Source organism: Rhodamnia argentea, chromosome 7, assembly GCF_020921035.1.
Source record: "Rhodamnia argentea isolate NSW1041297 chromosome 7, ASM2092103v1, whole genome shotgun sequence".
NCBI lineage: Eukaryota > Viridiplantae > Streptophyta > Magnoliopsida > Myrtales > Myrtaceae > Rhodamnia > Rhodamnia argentea.
In genome coordinates, this window is record NC_063156.1 from 8,013,698 (window position 1) to 8,029,019 (window position 15,322).

Consider the following 15,322-nt stretch of genomic DNA (forward strand, 5'->3'; position numbering starts at 1 on the left):
GAATTCTCGTTCTCACAGTCACACATAAACCCTCGACGGCATTTCTCATTTCCTCCTCTGCCTCGCAGCATCACCTTCCCTAAAACCCCCACTCCTTCCTCCCTTCTTAAACCCTAATCCCTCTCTTTATCTCTCTCTCTCTCTCTCTCTTCCCTGAGCGTGCATCTCCGAACAAGATGATGCACATCGTTCTGCGGAAGACGTCATCCTCGCCGATCGCCTCGAAGCGCGCGCTCTCGGCCGCTCTGACCTCCCTCGGAACCCTACTTCACCATCCCCAATCGCTCGCCGCGTCCTCGGATGGCGCGCTTGCCGGCGAGCCGAGTCATTTCCCGGCCCACGGAGGGCTCCTGAGGCCGCCGTCGTGGTTCGGTGGCTCGGTGAGGGGGTTCCGCGCGGGTCCCGGGCCGTTGGGGTTCAGGGCTTCGGGGGTTTCGCAGGCCGAGTTCGCTGTCGACGATTTTGCGCCCTACGACGAGGAGAAATCGCCGGCGGGGAGTAGTAGTGATGAAGGTCTCGAGATTGCGAAGCTCGGGATTGCTCAGGAGATCGTCTCTGCTTTGGCTGAGAAGGGCATAACTAAGCTCTTTCCTATACAGGTAACCGTGTTTGCTTCTGTTTTGCTATTGTGGCGGTGTTAGGAAGATGGGGTACAAATCGCCTCGACTCTACAATGCGACGTAGTTGTTGCGTGTCGAACAGTTAGCGGCTTCTCTTGTTTATTGAATCTTTTTTATAGTTGGGGTTTTGGATGTATCTTGACCGAGAGTTCGAATCTTTGGCATGTTAGAGTATAACTTTAGTGTGATTACTGAGGGCTATTTCTTTAAGTATATTTAAGGAATTTATATAATCGATAGGTTTTTCAAGGCGTCTCTGTTTTTTGGGTTCTTTTATCCTGGATTCTCTGTTACTAAGGTTACATATGTGCTCTGGTAGTATGAATGTATCTTTCTTCCTTGATATGAGGAGTGTAATCCTGCCGAAGTTCGCATTGGAAATGCAAGACCTCATTCAATGATATTTTCTCGGTTTTTATATATGAGTCTTTTGCTTAGAAATTTGAGCTTTAAAGTAAATCTGGAGTGACCTTGGCTTATGGCCTTTTGCTTTCTGTTATCTTTTAGCATTTGAGATTGAACTTTTCATGGATATCGAACACCCACAAACATTTAAAAACTTATGCACGTGGACATTTTTAGACATTTGGGATCATGTAGAATTCTAACATACTAAGCTGATCTCTTCTTAGTTATAGCTTAGAAAAGCTGAAACATAAAGGCCCTTGACTTTTTGCTGTGCTCTTTTTCTGTAGAAAGCTGTGCTTGAACCAGCAATGCAAGGGAGGGACATGATTGCCCGAGCCAAAACTGGAACGGGGAAAACTCTTGCTTTTGGGATCCCCGTCATGGACAAGATAATTCAGTTTAATGCAAAACATGGGTTTGTTCACTTTGATAGCTTTTTGCATGCTCATTTTGTTTAGTTTCGTTCGCTTTTAAATGTGATAGGCTCTGAATTATGGGGATTATGTAATCATGGAATGACACCTGTGATTTCCAATTGCACAGGCGTGGGAGGAATCCCTTGGCTTTAATCTTGGCTCCAACAAGAGAACTTGCACGGCAAGTTGAGAAAGAATTTTATGAGTCTGCTCCCAATTTGGATACTATTTGTGTTTATGGGGGTACACCCATCGGCGTCCAAATGAGGAAGCTTGACTATGGTGTTGATGTTGTTGTTGGAACACCTGGTCGTGTTATTGACCTGCTCAAGAGAGGTTCACTAAACTTATCGGAAGTCCAATTTATTGTCCTTGATGAAGCGGATCAGATGCTTGCAGTGGGGTTTGAGGAAGATGTTGAAACAATATTACAGAGGTTGCCACAGAACAGGCAGAGTATGATGTTTTCAGCGACAATGCCAACTTGGATAAAAAGCCTCACCAGGAAATATTTAAAGGATCCGTTGACTATTGATTTGGTAAGCACTTTATGCACGAGAACATGCAACGGTTTCTGCATTTGTGCTCCTTCTTATTCTTCTGTTTTTCATTTTTGGGGAGGGTGCTGCTTTGAGAATTATGCCATACCTGTTTCCTGGCGCTCGTACTGGAATAAATATTACCCTAAAATGCAATTTTTAACACTGTACGATAGAATTATTAAAAGAAACTGATGAAGCTTAGTGAATGAAAAATTGAAGAATATGCTGTTTCAAATCTCCTTTTTGGGGGTGTTTCAGTGGCTTATTAACTTTGTTCAGCAGTTCAAAATAATCCCACCCATTTTGTGCTTTTGCATGGTGAGTCTTTGGATTGAAGGGTGAAATGGCGCATAGTTTTAGTATCCTAGATGCAAACATGGGTAAGCTTTACTGTGGATGAAATAACTGCTGCTTAATTGGAGTGAGCTCTTTATTGAATAAGAAACAGCACCACAGAGTACATGAAATTGATGTGTGGATGTGAGTGATTTTGCTAGGAGTGATGGTTTCATGTAAAATTGCAGGTTGGAGATTCTGATCAAAAGTTAGCGGAAGGTATTTCACTCTATTCGATTGCATCTGACACGTATGGAAAAGCATCAATCATTGGACCTCTAATAACAGTAAGAAACCAAAGCCTTATCATTACTATTAAGCTTTTTTATGAGATGCCCTCTTGTAAGCATCAACTTTTCCTCCTCCATGTCTGTAACCTAATGCTTAAAAGCTGCTGCCTGCTTATCCGGTCTCCTATTTTTGTTATTTAATGACCTTGTAGGAGCATGGAAAAGGTGGAAAGTGCATTGTTTTTACTCAAACAAAAAGAGATGCCGATAGATTGGCATATGCTATGGGCAGGAACTTTAAATGTGAGGCTTTGCATGGGGATATTTCACAAAGCCAGAGGGAGAGAACACTTTCTGGTTTCCGGGATGGGCATTTTAATATTCTAGTGGCGACAGATGTTGCTTCCCGTGGTCTTGATATTCCCAATGTTGATTTGGTTAGTTCTACCACTTTCTGCTCTCCGAATAACAATCTCTTGATAGTTCATGCTTCTGCTTCCTGCTCGTGAACTAAGTTGCATATTAACTGATATTTTCTGTCAGGGGTTTCGTCATTGTTGATTGGTGACTTGATTACCCTTAATATGGTTTTACTTTTCAAGTTGCATGTATTCAACTAAGGAAAGTGTTGCGAATTAAAAGATCATTCAAAAGCTTAATATTCTTGGAGAATGCACTTTGTTGTTCTTTCCCGTAGGCATCACTCACGATATTCAGAGCTAGCCAATAATTCTCAGCTTATTTCCTAAGAATGGGAAATTATCTAGAGCTTTGGAGACGATATTAGGGGCGTGGAAATGATGCCGTGTGTATTTTTGGCTCATGCCCAGTCAATTGACCCCATTCGTGGAATAACGCTTAGTTGTTATACTTTTGGTAACCCTATACTTTTGCTTGACCTCTGATTCTTGGATTTTATCGGACTAGTATTTGACAGTGGGAAGGGAGGATGAGCCAAAACAACCAATTCCCTCCATTCTCTCTCTCTCTCTCTCTCTCTGATACTCTCTTCTCGATTGGGTGCAATGGCTTTTTTAAAAATTTAGTGGGTAATTTTAACCTCATAGTATGTAACTACAAGCTGAATGTGACATTATTGCTGATTTTCTTGCAGCTCAATATTCTGTAAGGGTTCAGCATAGGCTGGAATAGAATGGGTAGTAGTGGATGCGGTTTGTGTGATTTCAGGGGCGGTTGGTGTGCTTTATGCTTAATTTATCAGCTCACCAATGCCTCTGATGTTGTTGCGTGTGGGATGATCTTTGTTTGGAGACTGCTTCATATATAGTATCTTGATAGATATGTGAAGTTGTTCTGTACTTGTAGAAAATTTTGCTTATTATCTAGTCAAGTTCTGAACTATAATCCATTAACGTACAGATCATACATTTTGAACTTCCAAACAATTCAGAGATTTTTGTCCATCGCTCTGGTCGAACAGGGCGAGCTGGTAAGAAAGGAAATGCGATCATCATCTACACACGGGAGCAGACAAGGGCCGTGAAGCTTATTGAGCGAGAAGTGGGATGTCGATTTATCGAGGTCAATTTGCACCTTGCATTTTCCCACTTGCATTTTCTTCAATTCAAGTTGTTTGCATTGAACTCCTGTTGACTCATACATTTTAGATGGTAGAATAAGCTTTGTTAACCATTATCTTTGTGCCTTTTTTCTTCCCGGCAAGCTATCTTCCTTTCTTTTTGATGTTTTAATTTTTTAAAAAAGAATCATTTTTGTTAACAAAAATAGAGCAGAATTGTGTAAAATGTATGGAGAATTTGTGGGGTTCTTGCTTGGGGGAAAAGTTTATGAGAAGTTTTAAATCTTGATGGTGTAGTGATTAGGATATATTGGGAAGTGTCAAATAGTCCCTTTTTTCATGCCAAAGTTTGCTAGGCTAATTAGTCCTTGATCATATTCATCAGCTTCCCAGTATAGCTGTTGAGGGAGGAAGTGCAGATATGTTCAATGACTTTGGTGGTGGCGGTCGATTTGGCTCATCTGGTGGTGGAAGAGAACGTCGTTTCGGTGATTCGGGATCTGGACGTGGTCAAAGAGGTTCAGACTTCGGTCGATATGGAAGTTCTAGCAACTCTAGTCGTTTTGGTTCCTTCGGTGGTCCTAGTACAGGTCTGTCTGGCGGAGGCTTTGGTAACTCAAACCGATCCGGGAATTTTGGTGGTTCTGGTTTTGGTCGCCCTTCAGGATTTGGCAATCGCTCCAACAGCTTTGGAGACTCTGGCTCGGGTCGCACTGGTGGATTTGGCAACAAAAGTTCCACCAGGAGTGGTGGTTTTGGAGACAATAATTCTAGCCGAAGTGGGGGTTTTGGCGACTCTTATTCCAGCCGTTTTGGCGGCTTTGGTGATAATAAAAGTTGATGATCTGTAAACTGGAAGATCATCCAATACAGTTGAAGGGTGAGCATCCCCTCTCCTCAAATATTCCATTTTTTCTGTCTTCTTTTTGTTTTCATCATTTAAGCTCACAAGACGATCTCTGTTTTTTTGGTTGCATTTCCTAAATTGACTATTTTCTTGCCTATGTTCTCTTAGATGTACTCACAGAATACTTCTATTGTCGGGTATCGGAAGATGTGCTGATAATAATCCTTATAGATAGTGATTCTGCGTTTTCATTTTGTTGCTTCTATATGGGTGGGGATGCCTTTCCTGCCTGTCTTTGTTGGCTCTTCCTTTCTACAATTGGGGTGTTGGCTTAATTAAGAAAAATACGTTGCGTTTGGGTGTTGGTTTATACCATGGTCAATCCTATATTTTGTAAAAGTGTCTTTTATTTATTTTTATTTTTTTAAAAGTAAGTGATAAACTAAGAACAAGGCTTAGAGAATCAGTGATACAAGGTGACAGGGTTTGAGGGACACACACTAAGCCAAAACATTGCTTCGGTATGCACAAGTGATGTCTCATTTATGCCTGGTTTCACGGAAGGTGAGGCCTCTAGACCCCTCGCCTTTTTACCTGTTTTCTTTGCTCTGGCTGTTAGACCTAGCTTCTGCTCATGTCACCTTTGCCACCTGGACTATAAAAATGCCGCACTGGAATTTCTTTAGCAGAGTTATCTGTACGATCTGCTGTAGTGCAGCTCTCCCGACCTTACTACACGAGATTATCATGGGTTGTCACTCCCTAGTATAATGCAGGCGATTATACTTTTCCATATTGTCAGTAATAAGGATCATTGTTTGGTGTTTTTAAAATCTCCGATGTCTGCCTTTCTTCCCAGTCGCAGGTGCCTAGAAGAGATATAAAGTTTTTACTGAGGTAATTTAATGCCATTGACATCAAAGCTTTCTGCACACATTCTGTTTTGCTGGGAGGACACGGTCTCCGCAGGGACTTTTACTGAACCGAAGAGGAGATTGGTGAAGTGGCGAAGTTAGTGTGAACTGCATAGCGCTCTTTGTTGTCGATATCTATTATATGTTATCATTTTTATGGGGAATAAACTGTAGTTGAGATCCAACATGAGAAAAAAGAGGTTTTCGTATCTTTGTAACTTTTTTTTTTGTCTTTTTCGCATCAGTATTTAAACGTAATTTCACTTATTTGCCCCTTCCTTTGAGACAGGAAGTGCTGACTAAGTTGCTAGTGTTTTCCCTTTTAACGCTGTAAAGTAAGTAGTTGGAGCTGATAACTAGTTATGATCCCATGTTTGATGCGACCATAATTTTATGGAAAATACGGGGCGTTGGACGCCAGCAAGACAGCACTCATGCCATGCGGACGAAAAGGGGGGGAGGATGTGGATTTAGCTTTTGCTGTCTTTGTCAAAAGTACAAGAAGACATTAACGTCTGACAGCGTTTTGTGTGTTTTTATTAGACGGGAAAGTGAATAAGAAGCGCATAGCATTCATAGATGCACGCACGGAACAAATTGCCGGTGGCTGATTTAAATCTTTTCGTGTTCGACTGCGGGGCCTCGTTACTCGTTGTAATCTTCTTTACAGTAGATTTTCCTAACGTTTGTTTTAAATCCTTCCCCCCGCGCCGCCCCCCCTTTTTTAAGCCTTGTGAAAGCACTTATGAAGCCTGTAGAATTTCTCGCATCAAGACGAAAGGGAGGATAGAAAAATAGGTTATATAATCTCCTGACACCCGAACGAACACAGCATTGACGAGATCGATTCATGTTGCTAGTGAGCGGACATCTGTGGGGGGCTCGTTTGTTGCTGCGTTGTCTAATTGCGGCATAATTTATGTCCCAAAAAACTTTGCTGGAGTTGGGGCGACGGGGCTTGATCAAAGGTGGCGTGGAACAATCATAACATTTCCGTGATGAATAGGAGGCCTTTGGAATAACACCAAAAAAATAAAGAGAATCGCTAATGCCGATCACCACTTTTTAATTTTTGGGGAACATTAAAAAAAAAAAAGGAGAGAGAAGGATGTTTTTTTTTTTGGGTCAGAAGAGAAGGATGTATTCGAATTATGAAGAAGTGAGGCATAAGCGATCCTCTTATGATACCTCCCAAGTGGAGTTACGTTGTCTCCATCGTCATTTGCCACCATTAGAAATTTTGAACTTGCACTCTTCTCTCCCATCCCCGATGGCGTAAAACCTACCTCTCTCTCTCTCTCGTCTTCTTCACCCCATCAGAATCATCTCTCGAACCACAGTGTTTCGCCGCCTCAACTTCGTCTTCTCTCTCTTTCACTCTCCTTCTTTCCCTGCTCTGGTCGATCGGTTCGAGCTCAGATGGAGAGCTCAGCTGGTGAGCACCCGCGCGCGGGGGAATCCGCCTCGGAATCTCCCGATGATCCCCAGGTACTCTTGCCGGTAGCTAACGCCTGGGTGGTGGGGGTCCCTTGTCTGAAGCTGTGATGATTCTCGTTCCAGGTTGAGAATGCAGTACGAGCTGTGGAGGCGAGCGATGCTCGATCCCATCTCGCTTTGCTCTGTCTTTGAGCAGTTTTAGTCGCTGTTGCGGAAAAAAAAGGGTCGAGCATGAGGAGGAATATTGGATGGTTCTCTCGGCATGCGTCGGTCGCGCGTGATTTGTCCGCTGAGAATTTGGCGTTGATTCTTCTCGCCTAGGGCAAGGTCCAAGGATAGTTATAAAGCTGATCGTGTTCCTGCCGGGATGCAGTGGTTCTGTTTGCGAGATGTTTCATTAGGCTGCTCGACTGTCCCTAAAATTGTTGCTCATAGGCGTAATTAAGCTACCTCTGTCAATGGTTCTTTCAGATATTTCATTGAGTGTTCCGTTTCTTTGGATTTGTTTGTACTCACTTGCATCTTCAGTTAGCTCTTAGCTGCAACATGGCTTAATTGGCGTTGAAGTTTGATACTTTTTCTTGTTTTTCGTGTAATTGAGTAACTTGTTTATCTTTCTAGGTGTGCCATGAGATCGAAACAGATGAACAGATCGATTCAGTTCAACAGTCCCGGCGGCCGAATCTGTCGTCCCTGCAAATACCTGAGAGGTCTCTGGAAAGCACCATCTCCACTTTTGTGGGAATCGATATCCCTTCGACATCAAGTCCTAGTTCTAGCAGAGTCGGGCTGCCCCCAAGACCCAATTCCGCCAGGTTCAAAACATCTGTAAGGAATGTGCTTCCTCAGAGGAGTCTCCGGGCAAAAGAAATCTCCCAGGATGTTGAGAAGGCGGTTCTCCTTGTCCTGGACGCTCCACTGTCTGATGGTCGTCCTAATAGGCCTAATGCTCCGAGATCATTTTCCCTCAAAGAAGTCTTTTCTCCTTCCCCAGGGAAATCCGCACATTCTGTACCAGCTACCCCACTAATCAAAATGGGTCCTGAAAGTGCAAAAGAAAGGCCAGTTGATGGTCCTCATCAATCTGTAAGTGGTCCTTATTTGTTGCCTCTGATCGCAACTTAAAAGTAGTAATTAGTACTAGTTACGTGAATTTTATTCCTCATTACAGAAACCAGAAGTTCATCACCAAATGACACGATCCTTCTCAGTTCCAGTTAATGTCAACACTAGAAGTCTGAAAAGGATAAACTCGGGGGGCCTCATCCGTGTAATTCCGGCCACACCTCGCCCTGAAGTGGTAGATCCTGCCTCACCAAATGATGCTTCTTCAGAATATATTGGTAAGATTAACGATACTGGAAAACTTGAACTTCGTTTATCTTGTACATATTGAAAAATATTGCTTTCCTGCACATTGTCTGCTTCAGCTAATGAAGATACTGGTGAAGATATTCCAGAAGAGGAAGCAGTTTGCAGGATTTGCTTGGTCGAGCTTAGTGAAGGAGGAGATACTCTAAAAATGGAGTGCAGCTGCAAAGGGGAGCTCGCACTTGCTCATCAAGAGTGTGCAGTGAAGTGGTTCAGCATAAAAGGGAACAAGACTTGTGATGTTTGCAAGCAAGATGTTCGGAACTTACCAGTTACATTATTGAAGATACATAATCCTCAGGGTGTAATCAGACGGCCACCGAATGTACAGCCACCAAGGGTGGTAACTCGTTACAGGCAAGACCCACGAATTTTAAAAATCTTCGTTGCACTTTTTGTGGGTGAGGATTGTCATGTCCATGAGTAAACTATGTGATTATTTTTTGGTAAAATACATGTTCTTCAGAAAGGGAGAAAGAATCTGGACAGGCTCCTACTAGTTATCTATTGGGAGAAGTGCTGTTAAAGCCTCGTGATGCGTTTGATTCTTGAGAAGTCTTCTTGTTGCCATTTACACTAAAACTTCTTCACGAACTATTTTTGCTTTTCCTCTGTCCTGTAATATGTTTGGATGCATTTTTTTCTTGCTAAGTAAGACAGCTGCCTACTTGCATCTTCCCACTCCACCATGAGGTTCAAGGTTTGAACCTTGACTCCCCATTTCCATCCTTTTGAAAGGAGATAAATGCCACTGAATGGGTACATTATCTCTTCCCTTTTTTTCTTAACTTTTCCCTTAGTTTGCTAGAGATATGGTCCAGTAAATCAAATGCTAAAAAATTCTTCCTTAGAGTTTCAGTCTTCTTCTTGTTCCATTCAGAAAACATGGTATAGAACTTGTTTATTGTCATCCGGTTTTGTTTCAGCTCTCAGAAGATGAAAATATGAGGGAGGGTGCCAAACACGTCTTCTAAGTTATAATCAAATTCTGTTTTCCTCAAGAACAACAGCATCACGATGCTTTGTAATATAATGCAACCTCATGTGTGGTCCTTGATGATGTGAAAGTTTTGACCAATTTAGGAAATTCTTGTGGATCTTTCTTCATATAACGTAAGCTTGTTCCTTTTTCGACCCCACCCTCCCCCCCCAAAAAAAACAAAAAAGAAAAAAAATCTTTTTCCTTTCATTTACACAATTACTCGTCTTAACTAGAGCAGTGATGAAACACATGGAGTCTCGGATTTGTTTGAAACATCATGTCAATTTAGCGACACTTGAATAGGTCCTGCTACCATATTGTACGTTGCCATGGTGGTATCCATAGTGGATTGGTCACTACCAACTTCTGCTCAAACTGTTAACTGTCCGTATCTTCTCCGGATTGATGTATTGCATGCTTCATCAAACTACCGCAATGTTACCAATACGAGGTATCTGTGGTAGTGTGACAAAAAAAAAAGTTATCTGTGGTAGGGATAAAGATTATTTGCTGATGCACGATTGTTACTTGAATTGGGCCTCTCATGCAACAATATTGAAGGCTCTACAGGAGTCAAATAATTTCATAGCATTTCTTAGAATGACTAAGACTTCTTCTTGTAATGCTTTCTCAATCCATGTTTATTTTGTAGAGGAATTTAGCCCTTTATTGAGTTGTTTGCTCTAGTATTTGATGGCGAAAAGCAGTATAAAATGGATTGATGATTCGACGTATCTCCCTCCAAGTAAACTGTATCAATTCTGCTGCATAATTTTGGTAGCCCGATTGAGTCTCTAATATTTTCTCTTGGCTGTTTGATGGTTTACAGGGTCTGGCAGGATGTACCAGTCCTAGTCATGGTCAGCATGCTCGCATACTTTTGCTTTTTGGAGCAACTTCTGGTACATACAGTTTTTTGAACAGTCGTTTGTTCCTGAGATCAGATATCTTGTGCAGATCACATTATGGTGCTGTATGACTTAGCAACTATTCAATTGATGGTTAATCTCTCTTTAGAGTACGATCTTCAGTTGCTGTGTCTACAAGTTCATATTATCATCTTTTTTTTTTTAATATGTAAGGGTCCAATGTTCATATTATCATCCCTTTGAAACTAGTGTAAAAACTTCTTTAGGTTGAGAGCAACCCTTTTTGAAGAAACTTAAAGTTGCAAACTTCAAAATATTGAGAACAACTCTTTTTTGTGAAGAATCTTAAAGATGTACATGAAAATAAAGTTCCACTCATCTTAGCCATTCATAGACTTATACTACCAGGGCAAAAGCTGCAAGTTGTTAATGGATATTTAATCTACTCTTAGATGCACAAATATTTTGTTTAGTCTATATGTCTGCCTTTCTTGTAAATAACCATGTATGTTCAGTTCTTTTTTTTTACTTCTCAATCCCATTGGTGATTATAGTTTGAGCAATGCCCCTAAAAGAACTTTTATTTCTTATTGACTCCAATGACATTATATGTTTCACCCAGGTAGCAGATATGGGACCTAGAGCTCTAGCCATATCGCTGCCCTTCTCGTGTGTTCTAGGCCTTCTTTCATCTATGATTGCTTCCACCATGGGTAAGTCAAAATGCCTTAAATTATCCACCATTTATTTTGATAAAGGAAATCTGACATCTTCTCCACTTTTACCTACCACTACAATAGAATGATATCCCCTTCAATGTGGGTGAATACATGGATCATCCTATGCTATTGCTATCAATCAAAGATTGAACGACTGAATAAAGTCCACATATTGTGGGTCTTTGACACTTTAGTTTGGTTTTCTTTAACTTCTCTGTCTCCTATCTTCATGAGTGCTTTGCCTATGTTCACGTTTCCTACTAGTATTTCTTGAGGTTGTCTTCACCTTTTTTCAGTGTTTCCCTGGCTTTGTCAAAATGCACTTTTACCTACCACTACAATATAATGATGTCCCCTTCAATGTGGGTGAATACATGGATCATCCTATGCTATTGCTATCAATCAAAGATTGAACGACTGAATAAAGTCCACATATTGTGGGTCTTTGACACTTTAGTTTGGTTTTCTTTAACTTCTCTGTCTCCTGTCTTCATGAGTGCTTTGCCTATGTTCACGTTTCCTACTAGTATTTCTTGAGGTTGTCTTCACCTTTTTTCAGTGTTTCCCTGGCTTTGTCAAAATGCACTTTTACCTACCACTACAATATAATGATGTCCCCTTCAATGTGGGTGAATACATGGATCATCCTATGCTATTGCTATCAATCGAAGATTGAATGACTGAATAAAGTCCACATATTGTGGGTCTTTGACACTTTAGTTTGGTTTTCTTTAACTTCTCTGTCTCCTGTCTTCATGAGTGCTTTGCCTATGTTCACGTTTCTTACTAGTATTTCTTGAGGTTGTCTTCACCTTTTTCAGTGTTTCCCTGGCTTTGTCAAAATGCATTCTGGGTGCAATTGTTTCTCATCTAGTCAGAGATACCACTATCAGCTGCAAATGTCTCATGAGAATGCCAAACAACTTAACATTCTTCTATAGTACTCTCTTATTGCCATTTCCTTGATCTTCTTTGAGTTTAAGTTGCGTTTTTTTGTCACTAGGCCAGACAGCTTATCCTTTCCGATGGGGTGTTGCCAGCATTTAGTATTTACTCCTGCTTAATTTGCAACTGGATTTGTGTCAGTCCCACCTGTTCACTTCTATTCAGTTTTTGTTATAATGAATTTCATGGCATTTTATATATATAAAGCGGTTGGGGTGGCAATTGTAAAATGATGTTTGGCTCTTTGAGAGATTTTTTCAATGGTTTCTTTTTGTTTTTGTTTTTCATGCATCGTTGCTTTTCACAATTTTGCTATTCTAAGTAAAAACGAAATGTGTATATATTTTCAACAAAGTAGAAACTAGAATGGGGTACTAAAGAATATGAGGACCCTTGAAGATTTTTGTATGCTTTTAAAATTTATTTTTTGATCTCACTGTTTGCTCAAATGTATTTGTTTTCTTTACTTTACGTAATCTTGTAATATTCCAATTTCGTTGTATATGGCATCATTGTACCTATATATAATAACAAAATGAGAGTATGGAACTCCTAGGGTGATGTGGTCTTCTTAGAAATTGTGAATTTATTTTCCAATTTGAAGAGTTGGAAAGTATAATGTTAGTTTTTCTTGGGAAAAGGGTGTGTAATTTACTCGATGTATCCCTAAGTTGAGTTCTTTAATTGTTTTCTAATAGTTAACTAAAACAATTAGCTTTGATAATAAATACATCTTTCTCCTTTTTAAATATGGATATTACGCTCTTCACATTATGTGTGTTAAGGTCAATTATATTTATCTTAGTTTGGTATTTTGCCTAACCTAAATTCAATCGCTTGTGATGGCTGATGATGAACTTTACGGTAGATGTGGTCGTTTTCTCTGATCATCTAGGGTATATAATGCTGATGTTACTCCATTAACATTTGTAATTTAACCTTGTATATTTTAGATAAAATGTGATAAGACAATAATCACGAATTTTTTTGCCCCCTAGTACTATCTATATGAAGTGTTTCGTGGACGATTGTTTAAATGCAATTTAAACAATAAAAAATAATTAGAAGTACAAATTTTGTCTTGTTGACTTGTGTACACTCTTTGGATAAGATAAAATTTAGTTAAGAGACATTTATGGATCTGCCACTCTATAAACAAATTATTTGATTTTTTAAGGCCGAGAAGATCTTTGTGACTTTCTTAAGCTAAACCCATTTGGATTTCTGGTAATATTTCCATAAACAGTTTGAAAGCAGAATATGGGAGGTGAATGACAACCCAGTTTTGTTGGTCTATTCAGCATAATATTACTGAGTTCTTACCCTTCGAACTTTTATTCTACCTCTCTCTATTTTTATTTACTAGTTACAGCTCTAACTTGATATCTGTGTATTTATTTGCTGCAATCTTTAGCTCTCACATATCCAGTAAGTTGCACGTCCTCCTGCAGTATTATATATCCTTGGCTCTAAACTAAATTTTGAGTTCATGGATGCACTGTAGCAACAGTTTATTTATCGCAGAGAAAGGCCATTGCTGCCCTTGCATAACATTACACAGAAACCTTAGCCCAACTCTGTTAGCTGTGCCTGTGTCGTTTTTCACGCCTATTTTCATTTCATGCACTTCAGCGTATAGCCTCCCATAGGAGTCTCAACCTTTTGACTTTCGGATATTTGCAGTGAGCAGGAGTTATATCTGGGCATATGCTTCCTTTCAGTTTGCCATTGTGATCCTTTTTGCTCATATCTTCTATAATGTGGTGAGTGAAACAAAATTAATCTGCACTTTCTGCATTCTCCTTTTGTCTTCGAACGTCCTCTCTAATCCATCGTTTTAACTTGATTTGTTTTTTCGCAAAATGCAGCTTAGTGTGAACGCCATTCTGTCGGTCCTCCTATCCTCATTCACGGGTTTCGGGATTGCAATTAGTACTAACTCCCTCCTTGTGGAGTACCTTAAATGGAGAATGAGCAGGCAATTAAGACCTCGTCCTAATAATCCAAACAGAAGAATGCAGGAGCGGCACCATTTGCACCCTCAGCAGCATGAAGCACGCCACCAACAACATCTAGAGCATTCGCAATGGCATAATCACCACATCCATCAGCAGCAAGATCGTCAAAACCCGCACCACCACCAACTTCAACTGACAGAAGAACCGAGTGTAGTTCCAATCGATAGATCCAATCAGCAAGAAACGAGGATTCAGCAGAGCTCATAAGTCCCTATCACTGGGTCGATTGTTGGTTTTCCTCAGGGGGTAGAGTTGCCCAACGTCTTCAAACTGCTAATGCTCAAATTATTTCACTGTTACTCGAGAAATGGGTGCACATAATTGCCTATGAAGCACTTCACTATCAAGTTTAAAATACAGAAGAAAAGAAAATAACAAATTATCTAACTCGAATTTGTACAAATTAGAGATGATATGTGCATGCGGTTTCATGGTCTGATAAAAGATATCTAACAACTATCTTTGGTCAAAGAAGAAAATACATCATGTAATTAGAGAACATAGGGATGAATTAAATAAGAAGCCTAAGGAAATCAATGCGGTTGAAGAAGTCGTAAGACAAAAAGAGGGACTAGGCTCCTAAGACTTCAAGAAGATAAGAATCCTGTGAATTGACACACGATATACCCAACGATAACCGGATGCAGAACGAGAATGACCTTTGCATATGATATCTTTAGCTCGGGTGAGGATGACAATTGTCAGCATTGCTCAACTCATAAATATTTCTTGGTGAACAAACGCTCTTCGTTTCTTCCGTGAGGCTTTGGAGAAACATAGCTCGGCTTTTATGAAACACCCCATCCCAACAACCATCTGGAAGATCTGTAGAATGGGATGCCTATGTTCTCGTGAACGTTCAAATGGAAGGACTCGTTCTCTAAATGACGCGGGAGCAGCTTGTTATTTTCACCTAGACCTATCGAATAGCCCCGTCACCATTGTATTTGCTAGAGGATCCTACTGTCGTGATCCACTCTTCCATCGCATCATCCTTGAGCACCAATGTGTTGGTGTTGCTGTGCGCTGCGGATGAAAGTGGCCCCCAGTGCTGAGGTCCCTCCAAGCTCGAACATCCTTTGACATTGAACAACAACGGAATGTCCGAAAAATCATGGGATCTCGATA

At 40.6% G+C, this 15,322-nt stretch overlaps 2 protein-coding genes across 4 annotated transcripts; both read left to right on the forward strand.

The window, feature by feature from the left end:
* On the forward strand, nucleotides 1–6,119 carry LOC115752526 (DEAD-box ATP-dependent RNA helicase 53, mitochondrial-like). Of its 2 annotated transcripts, none has more exons than XM_030690749.2 (8): nucleotides 1–599; nucleotides 1,316–1,443; nucleotides 1,572–1,983; nucleotides 2,511–2,609; nucleotides 2,765–2,989; nucleotides 3,933–4,094; nucleotides 4,478–4,972; nucleotides 5,799–6,119. In XM_030690749.2, exons 1-7 carry the CDS (start codon nucleotides 177–179, stop codon nucleotides 4,931–4,933), a joined length of 1,905 nt encoding a protein of 634 aa, XP_030546609.1. In that variant the 5' UTR covers nucleotides 1–176; the 3' UTR covers nucleotides 4,934–4,972; nucleotides 5,799–6,119. The 2 variants fall into 2 exon arrangements, with proteins under 2 accessions (XP_030546609.1, XP_030546610.1); XM_030690750.2 differs by having other exon boundaries at nucleotides 5,805–6,119.
* A 934-nt stretch (nucleotides 6,120–7,053) lies between these two features.
* LOC115752527 lies at nucleotides 7,054–14,526 on the forward strand. Of its 2 annotated transcripts, XM_030690752.2 has the most exons (9): nucleotides 7,054–7,341; nucleotides 7,414–7,587; nucleotides 7,912–8,376; nucleotides 8,462–8,633; nucleotides 8,721–9,018; nucleotides 10,473–10,545; nucleotides 11,135–11,225; nucleotides 13,860–13,939; nucleotides 14,045–14,526. In XM_030690752.2, the coding sequence occupies exons 2-9, from the start codon at nucleotides 7,522–7,524 to the stop codon at nucleotides 14,399–14,401; spliced, it is 1,602 nt and encodes a 533-aa protein (XP_030546612.2). In that variant the 5' UTR covers nucleotides 7,054–7,341; nucleotides 7,414–7,521; the 3' UTR covers nucleotides 14,402–14,526. The 2 variants fall into 2 exon arrangements, with proteins under 2 accessions (XP_030546612.2, XP_030546611.2); XM_030690751.2 differs by lacking the exon at nucleotides 7,414–7,587 and having other exon boundaries at nucleotides 7,055–7,341.
* The last annotated feature ends 796 nt before the right edge of the window (nucleotides 14,527–15,322 follow it).